This window comes from Euprymna scolopes, chromosome 5 (genome assembly GCF_053919585.1).
Source record: "Euprymna scolopes isolate OS-2025 chromosome 5, ASM5391958v1, whole genome shotgun sequence".
NCBI classification, from domain to species: Eukaryota; Metazoa; Mollusca; class Cephalopoda; order Sepiida; family Sepiolidae; genus Euprymna; species Euprymna scolopes.
The window spans coordinates 29437634-29457334 of NC_136486.1; the positions used below are offsets into that span (position 1 = coordinate 29437634).

The 19701-nt window shown below is 33.7% G+C and overlaps 1 protein-coding gene across 4 annotated transcripts in view; it reads right to left on the reverse strand.

The window, feature by feature from the left end:
- LOC145276758 (proto-oncogene tyrosine-protein kinase receptor Ret-like) overlaps nucleotides 1-19701 on the reverse strand; it is a 648944-nt gene that overhangs the window by 212200 nt on the left and 417043 nt on the right. For all 4 annotated transcript variants that reach the window (XM_080128005.1, XM_080128004.1, XM_080128006.1 and 1 more), the window contains one exon: nucleotides 4269-4570. In XM_080128005.1, coding sequence (XP_079984131.1) covers nucleotides 4269-4570 — 302 coding nt within the window. The remainder of the gene's footprint in view (nucleotides 1-4268; nucleotides 4571-19701) is intronic.

Below are 19701 nucleotides of genomic sequence, written 5' to 3' on the forward strand. Positions count from 1 at the left end.
CCATACTTAGCATATAGCTATTCTCTGTAGCTTTGTAGAAATCACAATTGAAATATTTTAACTTCGTTAAGCGTTGTTTTACAAAGCGCACAATAGTTTACATGTTCGATATAACAGATAAAAACGATTAATAACTGAAATTTTTTGCACGTTTATGAATTTTTCATTGATGTTTGTTTTCATTGTGTTTATTATTTTTATGAGAGACTAACTATTAAAGACGACGAGAAATGTGTTCGTGAGAAAATGTCGACATGTCAATGCTTTGGAAATAGTTGACCATGAATAAGCATTCCATATATGGGCATAGGTTAGTTAGATCATCAAGGAAGGAATTTTTTTATAAACGTAAATCGGTTACAAATAGTCCACTCACAATGAATGATATGAACGAAATATAAAACACACTAAGTATCTATAATAAAAACTATAATATCTATAGCAATTTATGTGTTTCAACTTGTCATTAATCTAAAATATGCAACTGCATATAACACACACACACACACAAACACACACACAAACACACACACGCATATATATATATAAATAATTTATATATATTTATATCTATATATTATTTATAAATATATATATATATTTATGAATATAAATATATATATAAATATCCGGGCACTCCCAGGCTCATGAGTCTGCCATCGGCGATCACCTGTTGAGTATAAATAGGTGTGCCGATCAATATTCCGATGGGTGGTTTTCTGTTTTATACAGTGCTAGGTCGAACTATCATCTCAATATCATTGAGGCGTTAGTTATTAACAACTCTCGACCTAGCCTGTGTAGACAAAAGATTCTTAGACATCAGTTGGAGATATTCATTGATTTAAAACCACCTGAACAGTGAGATTTTTTTTTTTTTTTTTTTTTTTCTCCACTGTTCTTCCAACTGTAACCAAAATTCCCCTCTTCCCTCATTCGTTTTCTTAGTTTTTAATCTATCATTCTGACGTTTCCTCTTAGAGGGTCAGACGATAAGGCCTTAAGGAAAAATTTTAATTTCACCTGCCCATTTCTTTGTTTTTTTTGGTATTTAAATTAAATTATGTTTCCTCTGAAATTTCTCCTTCCATTCTGCTGTACCAAAAATTTACTTACATATAAATATATATATATATATATATATATATATATATGAATATATATATATATATGAATATATATAAGCATATATATATGAATATATGTATATATTCATATATGAATATATATAAGCATATATATATATATATGAATATATTTATTCATATATATATTCATATACATATATATATTCATATATATATATATATATATATATATATATATATATATATATATATGTCTGCGGATGTACCCATACCAACACTATATTTACAGATTTTACAAACGTTCAACCAACTTCATTGATGAAATGTATCATTATGTAAGTTTATCCTAATTCGAAGGCATCATTTTTTAAAACTTTTTTTATATACTTCTCCGAGTATTAATCTATTTCGAACTTTATATATTTCTGCACTAATCAGTAATATTATAGCAAGTCTTAATATTTATTTTTTAAAAAAAGGCGTAATTTTTTCCTGGGGGACAGTTCTGTTTCGTTGTATCACAACTCATTATTGCCGTTAGACTAGCACCTCTCCTAAACCGAGGATTGAAACTAGAACCATCGCGTTGATAGTAAGCATTTCTACTGATCGACCCACGAGAGCGGTGCCCGCAAATAACCTCGCCAAATATCTATTTTAAACAAATATCCGTCGACCAGCTCTATAATTCTCAAACTGCTTATTTATGAACAAACATGTGTGTGTATTCGTGTGTGTATGCGTGTATGTGCATTTGTGTGAATAATTAAAAGGGCATGTTATGAATTCCCACAAGGTAATTAATTTAAGAACGAGAGCCATTCCAAAAAGTCACTTAGGTTTTATTCCACTAGTATGGATCAGAAGGGATTTTAAATTGTACTGGTTTGATGACTGAATTTATTCATTCATGACCAGAATGTTTCATCTCTCTGTTGCAGATATTGACGGTGTCAGACCCTGAAAGCAACTTCTGTCATGGACGGGCGTCAGAAGCAGAGATGCGTTATTGAATTTCTGGAGAAAGTGCATTGAAGATGATAGTGACTATATACAAAAATACATTCTGGAACGCGAAAGGTCGCTCGTTTTAATTGTACCACTTCCGTCGTCGTAGCTCTTCAATAATTTGAGTTAAAAGAATAGGACGCTGGCTTTTTGGAACGACACTCCTTCGGCAAGACGCGCTTCGAACGCCTATGCACAGTGATCAATCATCGTTAACAGAAAGGCACTAAGAATGGTGGTGACTATCTAATCTTCGTAGCTCTTCAATATTTGGAGTTAAAAAATAGAAGGTTTTAATTTTGAAAAGACCCTCGTATATATGGAATAGTCTCATCCTGCTGCAAATAAGCTGCTCTTCTGTTTAATGCTAATTTGTGAAGATTATAGTGGGCTAAAGGAATGTATTCACAATCATAACCGACGTGACAATCAACCTAATTTACTAACTTGAATTAAAGAATAAATTAATGCTATTAAAATAAATCAATTTCAATCTGGAATTTAATGAAACTTCCTTAATCCGAGTTAGAGAAAAACAGCACGTGAAAAACCATAGAACCTTTAAGTACTTTCATATCAGTATGAGCCATCTACACACTTAAAGCCAACCTTTACACACACACACACACACACACACACACACACACACACACACACACACACACACACACACACACACAAACATTATGTTTAAAGAAGTCGAAACGACCAACATTTAGCATCTTTAAAAATTTTCTTTATTGCTTAATATTTTTTTAATTATTAGACGTGTTTCGAGCTTGTACTTCTTCGGATATTATTTGAATTTAATACTTTAAGAATGGGCATTGTTACTTTTCTCTCGTTATAATCACATTACCTTTTACCTTTTAATATATGTGTGTGTGCGTGTGTGTGTGTGCGTGTGTATCATATATGTGTGTGTGTATGTGTGTATGTGCGTATACGCAGAGATGTATGTGTTTATGTGTGTTATTTATAGTTAGATGTGAAAAAATTAAGCTCAATATATAATCTTTCATTTTAGAGCGTCTATGAAAAAAGCAATATTAAAAGATTTCGGTAACGATGCATTTCTTATTTGCTAATGAATCTGCATATATATATATATATATATATATATATATATATATATATATATATATATATATATATATATATATACTTAGTTTTCTTTTGGTGAAAAAGAATTCCAACAGAGTGCTCTATTATAAGCAAAAATTTCAAAAATAGAGCGTAATATTTGTATTTTATTTTCAGAAGTTTAGATAAGATAAGCCATCGGTACCGTCGGTTTCAAACCTGTTAATATGGAACCATTTTAGGTCCCACTATCAAGGCTTCTTCAGCTAATCTTTCTCATCAGTCTATAACTGGAAGTGGAAACATACACATATATTACTCCTATATGTGAATGTTTTGAGAATTTTATTTTTTTAATCCTAGCAGCCATCAGAGGTGCTGGAAGGCAGGGTAGAATTCAGCCCTTTTTTGCCTTTGTCAAGTAGAATGCCTACTCTTCTTTACCTGGTGTGACTGGTGTAATCATCATCATCATCATCATCATCATCATCATCATCATCATCATCATCATCATCATCCACCGCAGACACAAATATATATACACACACACACACACACACACACACACACACACACACACACACACACACACATATATATATATATATTTATATATATGCGTTAATGTGAGTTTCAGTTTCTTTTTTGATGTTTTAAACATAGTTTCTGTGTGGCAGATTCCTAGAAAAGTGTAGACATATAATTCTGTACTTTGTTTGTATCAGTGGTAACGAAACGGAGCGTAAAGAACTGGGTCTCTTAAAGAATAAATAAAAACAGGGTCAGTGCGATCAAATTCTTTATTGCTTACTTATAAGTATGCATGTGTATGTACGTATATAATTATAAGTGTGTGTATGTATGTATATATATATAATTCTGTAGCAAGAGATCACCGATGTAAACATAAATTATAAATGCGAAATGAATAATATATATGTATGTACGTATATATATATATATATATATATATATATATATATATATATATATATATATATATAATGATGTAGGTGTTAAGATGGCTTCTCAACTGTCGGAATTGATGTGGTGACTGTGCCCGTGTCATATCGCATGCGTGGAGCTTACCTCGGTGTGTCCCTCGATGGACTTAGTCGTTGCCATGTCGTTGGGACTTGTGAGGACGACGGGCACGAGCCGGTTCTGTTCTTCTACATAGTCGGAATGCACGGCCGACAAGGAGACGCCCGGCTGGTACTTTTTGCTCCCGTTGGCTTTCAGGTGTCGCTGGCGGTAGCAGCGCCACGTGCAGTAAGCGAGAATGATGGCGTAGGTAAAACAAAGGAATCCAGACACCACGGCTATCACCACTGTTTTGCATGCTCCACCGCAGCCTGACTCCTGGGGGTGACTGGGGACGGCTTCGTTATCTGGATCCGCAACAAGAGAGATAAAGAGAATGATACATTACGGAAGAGGTTCAAAATCGTCAACATTAGTACGCAATGTTATTTATATGGTTATTATAATTACAACATTTAAACAGAACTAGAAGAATACCGGTCCCAGGCAGGTAAAACAAATTTCCTAATCAGAACAGCTTTGAACAACTTCATGTCCGATTTCATGTATTAAACTCAAGATATACTAATACTTACCTTTTTTTTTAATTCAGTTTTCACCCCAAACAAGGCATAGTGCCACTTTGAAGTAGGGGGGGGCTATTATCGGGACATAAGTTGCAGGAGTATTAGGAAGGGAGATGAGTAGCAAGATGTCTGTTCACATTACACTTGAACTTGTCAGTACAGTTGGGAAAGCAGAATCCCGGAAGTGAGTTTCAAAGTCTAACAGTGCTGGGGAAGAAACTATTGGAGTAGAAGACTTTCTTATACCTAGGAATCTCTACTGTGAAAGGGTAGGATTTAGTTGCTTGTCGGGTTTGTCGGGGGTATTCACGTACAAGTGCTTGTAGTTCGTCAGAGCATTCACCATTAAAGTATTTGTAGAACATGCATAGGGATGCAACATTTCGTCGATGGGATAGAGGCTGAAGCCTAGGTGACAGTTCTGGAGCGATTAGGTTGGCGACTCTCTTTTGAACCCTGTCCAGGAGTGAGACACAAGTAGCAGATGCACCAGCCCAAATGTGACCAAAGTACTCCATACATGGGAGAATAGATGCCTTATAGAGGTACAGGATACTTTCAGGCGTAAGTAGTTTTATAGCACGGTAGAGAGAGCCCACCTTCTCCGCAGTAGTCTCTCAATGTATCTATTCTATTTCATGTTCCCTGTAAACGTTAGGCCGAGGAGTTTAAAGGAAGTACTTTCGGGTAATGTGTTCTTGGCCATTGCTATTAGTGCTTCTTGTAATTATTAAAGGAAACAAGTTAAGACTTGGCAGCATTGAATGTGACGATCCATTTTTGTCCCCATTCCACTTCAGATTGGAAGTCATCCTCTAGTGTTTTTGCCATTTCCTTAGATATGTGTTCATTTGTCCTTATTACCTCATGTTTAAAATCCGTTACACATTTGATCATAACTTATAACTTCATTTAGATTCAAGATAATATCTAACATGCGAAGACTACATAGAATATATATATATATATATATATATATATATATATATATATATGCAGGCATCCACATACAGTACTGTATATCACTTCCAAATATGCTCAACCCAAGATAGGGAGCATTATAGTCATGCACAAACAGTACTGTTCCGCTGTATCACAGCTCACCAGTGATGCTAGACATGCAACTACCTCAAGCCAGGATCGAAAACAACCTGCCCAAGCGACAGTCAAAGCTTCTCACCACTACGTTATTCGGTTATCACCGTGTGGGCAGTGAATAAACGATGTTTTGACATAATAACATGCTTAATACGGGAATGGCAGTTTGTATATCACTTCCCAATATGCTAATCCCAATACATACTTTCCGATTCTCGTGTGTTCTGACTGAGTTGAATGGCCAAATAAAGAATTTCATGGATAAGGACCTCGTATGTCTATAGAGACAATAAGTGCATTGCGACTGTACACACACTTATTCGCGAGGAACTAAAGATGCGACCGATTTGCGTGGATGTCCTAGTCCACGTCTCTATCCTTGTCACAGGCTATTTGACCAAGATGGATATTGAGACAATTATTCAATATCCCTATAGTCCACGCCTTGCTCCCTGTGACTTTAGGTCATTCCCTAAGCTCAAAGAAAACCTTAGAGGCTATCGTTACGAGACAATTAAGAAGATGAAATAGGCTGTGACGAGGATTATTGACACGCTCATACAGACGACTTACACGGGGCCTTCCAGAAGTTGTTGAAACGGTACAAATGCATTGCAGCCGGAGGAGAATACTTCGAAAGGGAGTTTCATGTGTGTACTATCAATAAATGTACCCATGGGAAAAAAGTCTGGAAACTTATTGAAGGAACCTTGTAAATCTATGCTTGCGCTACTTACAATCGAGCAGAATTAAACAACCGCAAGCAATAAAGTCAACCAAACCCTCTCATCTGCGTAATAAAATGTGCACACTCGCCTCTCATCTAAACCATACTGGCTAACAGGAAATGGAATTAAAAATATAGGTCTTCACTTTTAGTGCTAATCGACACATATATCCGAACGAGACTACACTCGATACACACAGTGACCCCTCTTAATTTAAGAAATGATCGTTATGCTTACCATTTGCAATCACCATCCAGCCAACCCTTTATCCGCTACTCTGGCTACACAAGCAACGAAAGAAAACAATATTGAACTCTAGACACTAATTATAAACTGATTTATTTTCCCCCCAAGTGTATTCATTTTCATATCAATCCATCAATATATCCGGAAATAACTTTTTTCCGATCCTATCAAACACATCCGGAATATGACTCGATCCCGAAATACAAATCGGACCAATAAAACCAAAAACAGATGCCAAAAACATTCGGATAATAGGCGCGTTTATCATTCTCATCATCGCAATGAAATCGATACACACACACACACACACACACACATACACACACATATATACATATATATAATTAGATATGTATGTATGTATGTATACAAAGTTAAAATAAAAAATAAAAACTTAGCCCGATCTCATTATAATATTACTTTATTTCAATTGGACCTTTTCAAATGAGTGAGTTGGTCAAGATTTGACATCCGACTGGAGAATGATAAAAAAGAACTCGTATCATAATTCCTCATTCGTACCGCAAATATTAACTAGCTCACTCATTTACAAAGGCCCTTTTGGGTTTTAAATAAATTTATAATGAGAGTAGGTTAATTTTTTTGCTGTTTATTCTGCTAATTTTTATTTTTGTGCTACACATTGGGGTATCCGTTGCAAATTCAATTGATGACTGAAATGATGCATTGATGAGCTAAAATTTCATCTTATTGATGCTTTGTATTAAAAAAATTATAGCTGAGCAGAGTTTAAATATAATTGATCAAAGGTTATTAATGTATAAAAAATTGTATAATAAATTTCGTATAAAAATATGCATAAACACATACATGTTTTATTTGACGGGTATCAATACTATCTAAGTAAACAAATATTAACTAATTATAAATGATAAAATAATAAAATATTAAATAAAATATTATTACGTTAATAAATATCAATACGAATATAATCTATTAATACGTGAATTTTATGTTGATGACATTACATGAAAATTTAAACATGGCGGAATAAATTGAAAAATAATTGCAACTTCTCTTCCAATTTCGAATTTTGTAATCATCCCTTTATTTGCTTTTAAAGTTGATGAGTTCTTTTTTCTTCTGATGAATTAAGGGCAGAACAAATTCAATAACTGACCCAATAATTGCATGAATTATTCTACGCTACAAAGCATTTGCCATCAAGAATTGTGAATCGCAATGTACTAAAAAATAAAAGGTAAGATGGTCAACATCTTTAAATTTGGCATATAGACTTTTGCTATTTATTTGTATACTAGCGAGGGTTACCCGGCGTTGCTCGGGTGTTTGGATGTGTGTGTGTGGAGGGGGGTTAAAAAAAAGTAAGTATGAGGATCGAACCCGAACCGTTGAGGCAAAGTTGTAAATTAAAGTGTGAAAAATAAAGTGCGACGTTAACCATTGCCCTACCGCGAGATGCTAACGGAAACACATTTGAATTTATTCAATTACTTGGATTTAGCAGGTGCCCGTTTTAATGAGGTCAAGTTTGACTGCGGGATAGTATTCATTTACTGCTGAACGCTTTTTTCCCCTCCCCCAAGATGTTATAGGAAAAAGACTAACCCACATGCGGCGAGCGACAAATATTGAATATTTATCTTCCCGAAATCGAGCAAATTAAATAGACAGGCGAGCTTCGTCGTTAACTGTGAGATATTACGATTTACATGTGATATAAAAAGTTTCACAAAGTTGTGAAGGGATCGACCGCTTCTCTGAAAAAAGCCTTTTGTTGACATACAGAAGAAGCGAACACACATACATACATACATACATACATACAGACATACAGACATACATTTTCGCTTTTATATATATATATATATATATATATATATGTCTGTGTGTGTGTGTATTTGCGTGTGTACATTTACATTAATATATATGTATTAAGATATTTTAATGTGAGCTGATATATAATTATTTCCACAATCATACAACGTGGAAGCTCGCACATGGCATGAAAGCTTAAGCCAATGCATATACAGTAGATATATGTTAACAATGTCTACCTCGGATATAAAGATGGATATATATATATATATATATATATATATATATATATATATATATATATACTTATATATATATAGCGCAAATTTTTAGTAGTGTGACTAAGTTTCTCTATTCGAAATTCACGCTAGCCATGTAACTCACATCGATTCAGACTTTACGATAGCCGTCAACACTATCGCTCGTGTACCTTCCTCCGCCCACTAGAGGCCACCCCCTCGAGTTAATATTACCAGCATAATAAAGAATATAAAAAAGGCAACTATGACTTCTATGAATAAGCTGTTATAACAACGAATGTCTCAGAAAATAAAAAAGAAATAAATGATGTTATTCTTTAAATAAAAATATATTATATAAACAGAAACTATTTATTTTTACAATCGGAAGTTTATTTAAATAAGGGAGGGATGATGTATTCGTTTATATATTAACTAGCATGGTTGCCTGGCGTTATCCGGGTGTTTGTAGGTGTTTGTTGAGCAAAAGAATAAGTCGTAGTTGGCAGGCAGTCTCGAACCCGTGACGTGAAGGCGGAAAAGAAAGTGAAGGTGTGTGTAAGGGTGTTTGTTTAGCAAAAAAAAAAAAAAAAAAAAAAAATTATGTGGTAGTAGGCAGATTCGAACCTGTACCACGAAGGAGGAAAAGAACATGAAAAAAATGTGACGATTTAATGTTGCACCCATCGCCAAACCAAAAGTGACCTCGGTTTGAATTAAGGGTAGTCAATCGAAAAGAGGCGATGACTTTCGAAAATATCGGCGAAAAAAAGCGACCCCTCCCTATAGAAAAGTGCCCCGTTGAGGGTGAAGGAATTAATATTTTTGGACAATTTTTCGTTATTTGTCGTCCGAAGGGTCCAGATTCAAAATGTTACCCATCTAGTGAAAAAATGTCGACTCTGTCGAAAGTTTTTGTGAAATATACAAATACACATACATGCATACATACATTTAAACAGACAGGTGATATTTATATTATAGATTACTAGAAAAGATACATACACTTCTCGCAAAACTTTGCTGTACGCTCCATTTAAGAAGCGGCGCACCAAATATGACCTTACCCCTTGACCTTGACCCTGAAAATGATGTGCACCATCCCTAGGTGGGGATCATCATCATGTCGGGTTTGGTCATGTGGTGTGGGCTGTAGGGGAGTATATATACATAGGCTATGATCTTGACCTTTGACCCCAACCTTGAAAACTTGTGTCCACCATTCCTAGGTGGAGGACCATCATGTCGCTACCACTTTATATATATATATATATATATATATATATAGATATATATATATATATATATATATATATAGATTGCCTGCCCTTATATGATTTAGCACTAAATTGGAAAATAAATATGGAAAATATCTTTCCTTTCATTGAAAAAAACTTGAAATGTTACATCTTATACTGTTATATTTTCTAGGATTATTTATACAGTTATAGAAAAATCATTGTCTTTATCTATTATATAAAGCGCAACTCTCTGTCTGTGCGTGTGTATTTCCAGCTAAAAGTCCAAAAAACTACAAAGCAAACTCTCAGAAAAATGGTATATTTTGATCGGCGTTGCCCTGGATGATAAATATATAAAATTTCAAAAACAATATTTATTCCTTCATTCTAAACCTGCACAGAATTCGCTAAGGACTCTGTTGTCCAAACATGAAATATAATAGAAGAAACATTATTTTGCATAGAGTTGTATCCCTAACCGTGACTCAAGTAGTTTTTGTGTATGTGAGTATATCTTGGAAAAGTATGAACTGTGCGAGGCAAAAAATAAAAAAGAAGAAAAAAAGAGATTAAAAAAGGAAGAGGAAAGATATATACAGATGGAAGTTATTTTACAATTTTGTCCCGGACAATGGCCGATAGCTTGCTAGTAAAAATATATCATTAATTTTCTCTCATATCAATAAACATTACAGCTCCTTAAGCAAAAGTTGAATTCTATTACGTATTATCTTCAATGCGATTCTTACTGAATGTTTTCAGAAATTATGAGTTTGTTTTGCACGCAAAACGATTATCTCTATATTCTAGCAGGTAAGCCGTTTCCGTATGAAAAGCACTTTAAATGTACGGTATGAAGGTAACAGCACTCTCACAATAATAATTTCTCTTACCTAGACCCGAAACACCGCCATAGAAATAAAGTTAAAAATTAATTAGGGTAATTATTCCATCTATATATATTAAAAAATACTACACTGACAATCGATTGAGCGGTAATTAAAACACTAGATAACAACATTTATTGTTTTGTTAATAGTCTAGCGAGATGTTAAAATGTTTCCAAATGCCAAACTGAAGAAGATTACACAGATTTGTCATCGAATAAACACGTTTTTGATTATCAATATTTTTTTTTTTGCCGTAGTCGATCATATTTTTATACAAGAGTTGTGAGGGTAGAATAACTGTGAGAACCTAGCAACTATCTCTAAAATATTTATTGTTCAACAAGATTCGTGTAGAGAACTGATTATTTCACCCATCTGACATGTGACACTAACAGAACGTGATTATCTATTAGATATTAACGAGCTTCCAATTCATTTGTCCTGTTATAATTGGCCTCACGACCAACCGTCGCGGTCTAATCGGGAGAATGTCAAAGGTCGTCTGTAGGGATCAAGTGCTACAACTTGAACTTTCGTCCGTAACTCTCGAAGAAATGGGAATACAACAATGTATATTAAATGAAAACTCTCAGTTTGACAAGTAACGAAGATACACATACACGCATATATATATATATATATATATATATATATATATTAATATATTAATATATATATATATATATATATATATATATATATATATATATGAGAACAAAGAATTAATAAAACATGTTAAAACACTTTAACAAGGGTTAAAACATTTAATTTTAAAGGAGACACAAATATATATTATATCTATATATTATTATATTTATATAATTTATATTATATTATATTATATATATATATATATGTGTGTGTGTGTGTGTGTGTGTGTATACTAAGTTATAGTATTCAAGAATTGAACGAGGTTATTAAGAGTCCTTTATATAAAAAAAGAAGTGCAGAATATATTTTTATTGATGTAGACAAATTTATAAGGTCGCGACAATGGACATGCTAATGTTTCGGACAGATGGTTGATTAAAACCACAAGTCCACAAGTTCTATTTTAAGTCGCATGGCGAGCTTTTAGCCAATCATTACAAGTTGTTTCAATAGACAGGTCAGTAAAATTATCCTGCCGATCTCATCTGGCGATCAAAGCCAAAATAAATTAGGAGGACAAAGATTCTTTCAAATCACATAGGAGTATCAAAAAAAAACAAGAGTTGAAGTGTTGGATAGAGAGTGGGGAAGGAGCAATAAAAGAAAAAAAATAAGGGATGGAGAGAGAAATGTGGATTGTATTTATAGTTAGAATTGAAATAAAAAGTAAGAATAGATGGAAAGAAATTAAAATGAATTAAAATAAACAAAGAAGATCTTTTGTTAGAAGGGGAAAAATAATAGCATTAAATATAAACTATAAAATAGAATAAAGTAAAAAACTTCAAAATAAGAAGAAAAAAATAAGGAAAAAATGAGTTAGAAAGAGAGGCAGAAGGGAATAAAGAACGAAGAAAAGCATATCTAACACGTGTCAAAAGAAAGCAGCAGTAGTTTGCGCATGCTTACAATTTAGCTCTACTAACGTATAGAGAACTTTTTCCCTGTTGTTTTTTATTTTACCAAATATACCTCCTAACATATATATTAATAAATGTACATATATTTTTTAAACAAACGTTGTTAAAGACAACAGAAAGCGTGTCCTTAACAATGTTTGTTTAAATGAAAAAATGCTACCGAAATATATGCATATATGTGTGTATGCGTGTGTGTGTGTGTGTGTGTGTGTGTGTGTGTGTGTGTGTGTGTGTGTGTGTAGTAAACCCCGGGATGGGTTGCCCTAGGATACTTTTTTTTCAAGTTACGATGTAGAATACGATGTTTTTCCGGTTCCTGGTTACGATATTTGCCCTGCCTCATGGTATTATTTATAATTTTATTTGATTATATACATGTCTATTACAGACTGTATTTTGTTTACTAATATTTAATGCCGTATCCCGGGCGTTTACTACGCATATATATATATATATATATATATATATATATATATATATATATATATATATATATATATATATATTGGGGGTTTACTACGCATATACATATATATATATATATATATATGTATATATATATGACTATTTAATTCACTCACATAAAATTAATATACGAAAGTATAGATTTATGCGTAAACTTTAAGTATTTACTTCAAAAGTGCTCAATACGTAGGTAGAGCTAGTTAGTAAATTATAAAATGTATATGGCAATTAAGCTACACTGAATATTCCGCGTAACATCCACTCTAGGACTCTTCAGGCTTATGCGCGAATATAAAAACGACAAACAACCACAAAATTCGCACATAAGCCTGAAGAGTCCTAGAGTGGATGAAACGCGGAATGTTCAGTGTAGCTTAATCGCCATATATATTTTATAACTTACTATATATATATATATATATATATATATATATATATATATATATTATAGGAGAGTCACCATTTATCAAGGCCCGAAGGCCACTTTAGGATAAAGGTTAACGAATGACAGGAGGTCGGTGACACAACACCGCATGATGGGTTAAATTCGATAGTTTAATGTGATGGTTCAGGAATTACTTGTTTACATTTGTCTCGTAAACGACCATGTTGAAATCAGGTGGAAAGAAGGCCCACGGTATTGTGTTCCATAAGGAGCCGTTAAAGGAAACCCAACGTTCTTAGAAGTACTGTTTAGTTTTCGGCACAAATAGAGTGAGAGATATTGTGGCGAATGTTTATCAAAAGACGAGTGTTTATTATGAATGTTCTTTATGTGGATTATAGATTGGAGCTCAGTCGAGTAGTTGCCTTGAAAAGAATCATAACTCGCAACGTCTTTTCTGTAAAAAAAAAAAAAAAAGCTGCAGCAAGAACAAAAAAAATGACATTGCTTATTAAATGTACCTATTTACTATGCCTCCCCACGGGACAGAGTTAGACACCAGGGTCGTTTTTTAACGTGGAGAAAAGGTACAAAAATAAAAAATAAATTGTCTCAGTCGTGAAGGACTGATCCTCCACCTAAAGAAAACAAGAAATGGAAGTGCAGCATCTGAAGGACAGATACTATACTTTGATCTTGACCAAAAGGCCAAGAATGCTTAATAGATGTAGAGGCCAGTTTTGAACTCGGTCAATAAAAAACACGGCGCGAATTTCACTTTTATATATATTTATATTAGCTGGACGCCCGGCGTTGCTCAGTCGTAAAATACGCTTAAATAAGATATTTTGATCAATGCAGGTTTCGTATTTATTATTATTTTATATTGAACCCAATATATAGTAATGATTTATAAAGTTAAAAAAAATGACTCGTGTACCACCACCGAGAATCGAAACGAAAACGTTGGACGCCCGGCGTTGCTCAGTCGTAAAATACGCTTAAATAAGATATTTTGATTAATGCAGGTTTCGTATTTATTATTATTTTATATTGAACCCAATATATAGTAATGATTTATAAAGTTAAAAAAATGACTCGTGTACCACCACCGAGAATCTGAACTACGCCGCCATCTTGGTTACTGATCTGAACTACGCCACCATATTGGTTACTGATCTGAACTACGCCGCCATCTTTGTTCAACATAATATCTCAGAACTTAAGAGGTTACCTACGCGACGGACCGCTTTTGATTCTTGGTCGCCATCTTGGTTACTGATCTGAACTACGCCGCCATCTTGTTCAACACAATGTCTCAAAACTTAACAAGATTCCTGATGGTAAATATATAAAAGCTTGGTTTTGGATGCATTACAAGTAACTGTCGACCTTACACTCTATCGGACCACATGCTCAAGATCGGATGAGAGCGATACAGAGAGATTATGGTCTTTGATGAACTGTGTTGCTTTAGATGGTAATATTGTCTGCATAAATGTCAACGAATGATATTAAAACGTGAGTTGGGCAATCATTGATAAAGATAAGAAAAAGAGTTGGACTCAGGATGGATCCTTAAGGTGCACCAGCGTTGATATATTCTTTATTCTACAAAAATTTTATATTTTTACAATGTGATTCTCTTTAAGTGTTTCTGAAGGTTTAAGTTACGGTTACTGAAGGTAGAAGGTTCAATTCTCTGTGGGTGACTGAAAAATATAATTGCAAATAACTTAGGATCTCTATCCAGTGATGGCTGACGGAACAAGTGCACGTTACCCCCGTGAAGTAAATAAAGGGTTCTTGATTGAATTTCCGGCCAAATTTCCGAGTTCGACAGAAACATTCCCGAGTTCGACAAGATAGACCTGATGAAGAAGATCGGAGGTTAAGTCGGCCTAAACGTTGTGAAAATCACACTTAAGAAAAATACATCAGTTAAGAATAATAATTATAATGCTCACATCAAACGCAAATGAAATTATACACGATGTATTAAGAGCGATGGGTGACGATCACTTAATAAACAGACTTAGTATAGAATTTAACATAATATGCGAACTAATAACACTTTACAACAAATTTCAGTTTAAAAAAATGCGAGGGAGATAACTAAATTTACTAAGTGAATAACACTGGGCGATAAATTTCAAGTTAAAAAAAATGTACATGGCCATAGAAGACCTGTTTCAGTGTAAGAAAAATATCCTGATACTAAATCTGACCTGTATTTCTCTAGATTAGGCACCGTTTTTATGTATTATAAACCATATTTTATTATCAATAATTATGAATGAAAAACAGAATTGTCAGTTTAAACAATATTGTCCTCTTAACTCTCTTTTGTTGCGCTTTATCCTCCATTTTTTTTCTATTCCAACAATAGTCTGCCAACATGACAGGATTCTATTTTCGTGTAAAAATTTTATATTTTTACAATGTGATTCTCTTTAAGTGTTTCTGAAGGTTTAAGTTACGGTTACTGAAGGTAGAAGGTTCAATTCTCTGTGGGTGACTGAAAAATATAATTGCAAATAACTTAGGATCTCTATCCAGTGATGGCTGACGGAACAAGTGCACGTTACCCCCGTGAAGTAAATAAAGGGTTCTTGATTGAATTTCCGGCCAAATTTCCGAGTTCGACAGAAACATTCCCGAGTTCGACAAGATAGACCTGATGAAGAAGATCGGAGGTTAAGTCGGCCTAAACGTTGTGAAAATCACACTTAAGAAAAATACATCAGTTAAGAATAATAATTATAATGCTCACATCAAACGCAAATGAAATTCTACACGATGTATTAAGAGCGATGGGTGACGATCACTTAATAAACAGACTTAGTATAGAATTTAACATAATATGCGAACTAATAACACTTTACAACAAATTTCAGTTTAAAAAATGCAAAGGAGATAACTAAAGTTACTAAGTGAATAACACTGGGCGATAAATTTCAAGTTAAAAAAAATGTACATGGCCATAGAAGACCTGTTTCAGTGTAAGAAAATATCCTGATACTAAATCTGACCTGTATTTCTCTAGATTAGGCACCGTTTTTATGTATTATAAACCATATTTTATTATCAATAATTATGAATGAAAAACAGAATTGTCAGTTTAAACAATATTGTCCTCTTAACTCTTTTTTGTTGAGCATTATCCTCCATTTTTTTTCTATTCCAACAATAGTCTGCCAACATGACAGGATTCTATTTTCGTGTAAAACGTTTCTCCGTCACTGAACTATCCTGATGGACTTTCTCGCCATATTGATCACTCAAATGACTAAGATTCTCCGTAAATTTCTTCGGAAGTCAAGTATCATGCTTCAATCGTACTTCAAACAGAAACATTCATTTTGGACGCGCCTTTGTAATATCAAACGATCTACTGTTGATTTTATATGTCAGGCTTTTCGACTTGTGCAGTAGTATAACTTCTCAAATGCACTTGTGATGTTAGGCAGTGTAAGGTGTTAACTTTGGTCAAAATCGCATGTTCTTTCATCAGATTATTTCGATTATCGATACTTATCGAAGGCATTCCGATACAAAACCATGTAAGAACACTGCCAAGCACATATAGTACCTTTGTGTGAAATTCGGTACAGCAGTTTAGGAGTTCATAGGGAACGAAACACAAACAAAGTTTATTTCATATAATAGAGTAAATAGAGATTACCAGTGTAAATACCATTATTTTTTAAAATTCTGGTTTACTATAATATGCTTAATCTGTCGATATATCTATAAAAGTGATAATGTATGTGTGAGGAGAATTCCCAGCCTATATTCTTAACGAATTTTTGATCGACAGACATGGAATTTGGTATATAGGATATTCAGACATGTGGAATAATTTTTAATCTGTTTCCATCCGGAAAAGGGGCTGCAAAGGGGTCAAAATTTAAAATATCGGTACGTAGGGGGAGTATCGGATTTTTTTTTTTTTTTATCTATTTGTCGACTGTTTCACGAATGCGAATGCGTGAATCGTTTTCATGACGGATTCCTTACGTTAAGAATAAGTAGGTTTGAAAACACTTTTTAAAGATCATGCCAAGCTGGCCTAATGGTTATCCTACTTGACTCACTGCCTCTAGGCTTGGTTTTTGATCTCAGCTCGAGTACTTTTTTTTACTTACAAGAAGTGAAATGTTTAGAAAAAAAAACATAATACTCAGATGCACATGTCTCAGTTTTTGTATGAATTAAAATATGATATTACCGCGTATTTTACGACCGGGCAACGCTGGGCGGCCTGCTAGTCATTGATAAAATTTTATATCAAGGATTATTGAAATCCTAGCATATCTAATGCTACTATCTAGAATGATGATTATGTCACCATGGTTACAGTGTTTACAATTTATAACAATATCGTTATTGTTGCCGATGCTATTATTGGACATATTGCTCATCTTAATATCTGTAATACTGTGATTTCTTTTTGTTGTTCAATAAAGATGGGAAATTTAGTTCAACGACGAAGCGCTCTTTTCTTTTGCCTGGTCTGCTGAAGGAAATGGACACCACACTTATGTGACGTCCAATCATCGTTGTCTACGAAATCTGCCACGCATGTCTATTTAGCCATTGCTTGAAAAAGAAAAATAGCGTCTTTCGAAAGGATTTAATAACGTTTTAAACTACTGTATATGCACTTTGAAAAAAATAAATAAATAAAAACATACAGGTGTTTCATTTATTAATGTGGTTTAATTATTCGGAATTTAAAAGCGAAATGTTTATTTAAACAACAGAAGTAGACTGCTCTCGTTCCGTCAGACATTACCGAAGAAATCTTAAATAATTCATAATAGTATTCTTAGTATCGTCCGTGAAAATGTAGTTTTGTAAATCCGCATATTTTTAAAACATCGCCTTGTAAGGACCTAAAATTGGTTTGGTTTGATAGTTTTGTTTTACGGCATATCGCCCCTTTTCGCTTTATTTGATGTCAGGTTTAGTAATTTCGGAGAAAAGGTTTTGTGTTTCTAGTTCCTTACATCTTCAAACATCTATTCATGGAGTTTTATGTAGCTGTATTTGTTTTACGGCATCTGAATACTTCGCGGGTTATTTAATGTCGAATTTTTTTTACAAAGAAGTCACCACTTATCAAGGCCCGGAGGCCACTCGAGGATAAGGGTTACTGAGTCTACATTAGTTATTGGATTATAGCAAAGTAATCATAAGTAGTGAAAATTTTGTAAATTGGATTACTTAGGGGGACGGTTCATCCAGAACTTGTTTACGTTGGACTTGAAGACAATCAAATTGTAGTCAGCTGGGAAGAAGGCAAACGGAAGTGAGTTTCACAGGCGTGCAGTTCTAAGAAAGAAGTCTTGTTCATTGAATCTACGTTTAGGTTTAGGCACAGATAAAGAGTGTGGGAAATTATTGATAGTGGTTTTGGCTAGACAAGTGTTTTTCGTGACAGTTTGGCGAGGGGAGCATAGATTGAAGTACAGACGAGCACTTGCCATAAATAACGATAAAGCAGAGACTGACTTGCAACGTCTCTTCTGTGATAAAGTGATTTGGGGGAAAATATGCTTCAAGTTCTTTATATCTTCAAATAGTTATTCATGGAGTTTCGTTTGGTTGGTTTGTTTTACGATAGATTTGACGATCTGAGATTAAAAACCGAATTGATGAATATGAAATATAATAACCAGGCACGAAACATTTGAATTTCGTAATTTTTTTTCGAAAATACAAAACTCTTATAAATTATAAATGTCTATTTTAAATCATTTTGATATGATTTTTTGGAGTATTCAATCCATAGTTATCATATAAAAGTCGAGCATTTTATTAACTTATTTTTGTATTTCTTTATTAATGGATCGGTTTTTACCAAGGACAAAAGTCACTCGAGGTAAAAGGTTAATAGGATTGTCTGTTGGATTATGAACAATTATATGAGAGGATTGGAAACAAGGAATAGAATAAGCACGATTTGATTACTAAAGATGACTGCTCGCAAGTATATGTTCATGCTGAACTTGAAGCAAACCATGTTATAGTCTGCAAGGAATCAGTGCCATGGTAATGTGTTCTACAGATGGGAAGTTATTGGAATTAAACTTCATTGAAGTTTCGCGTTGTTTTATGCATACTAAGGAATTAAGTAAAGTTATTTTCAATGGTGGTAGTAAGGTGAGTTCTTGCGGTGAATATTTTACAAAGAAGAACCGATTGAGGATTATCATATTTTTGTTTTTATTCAGCGGATTGTGA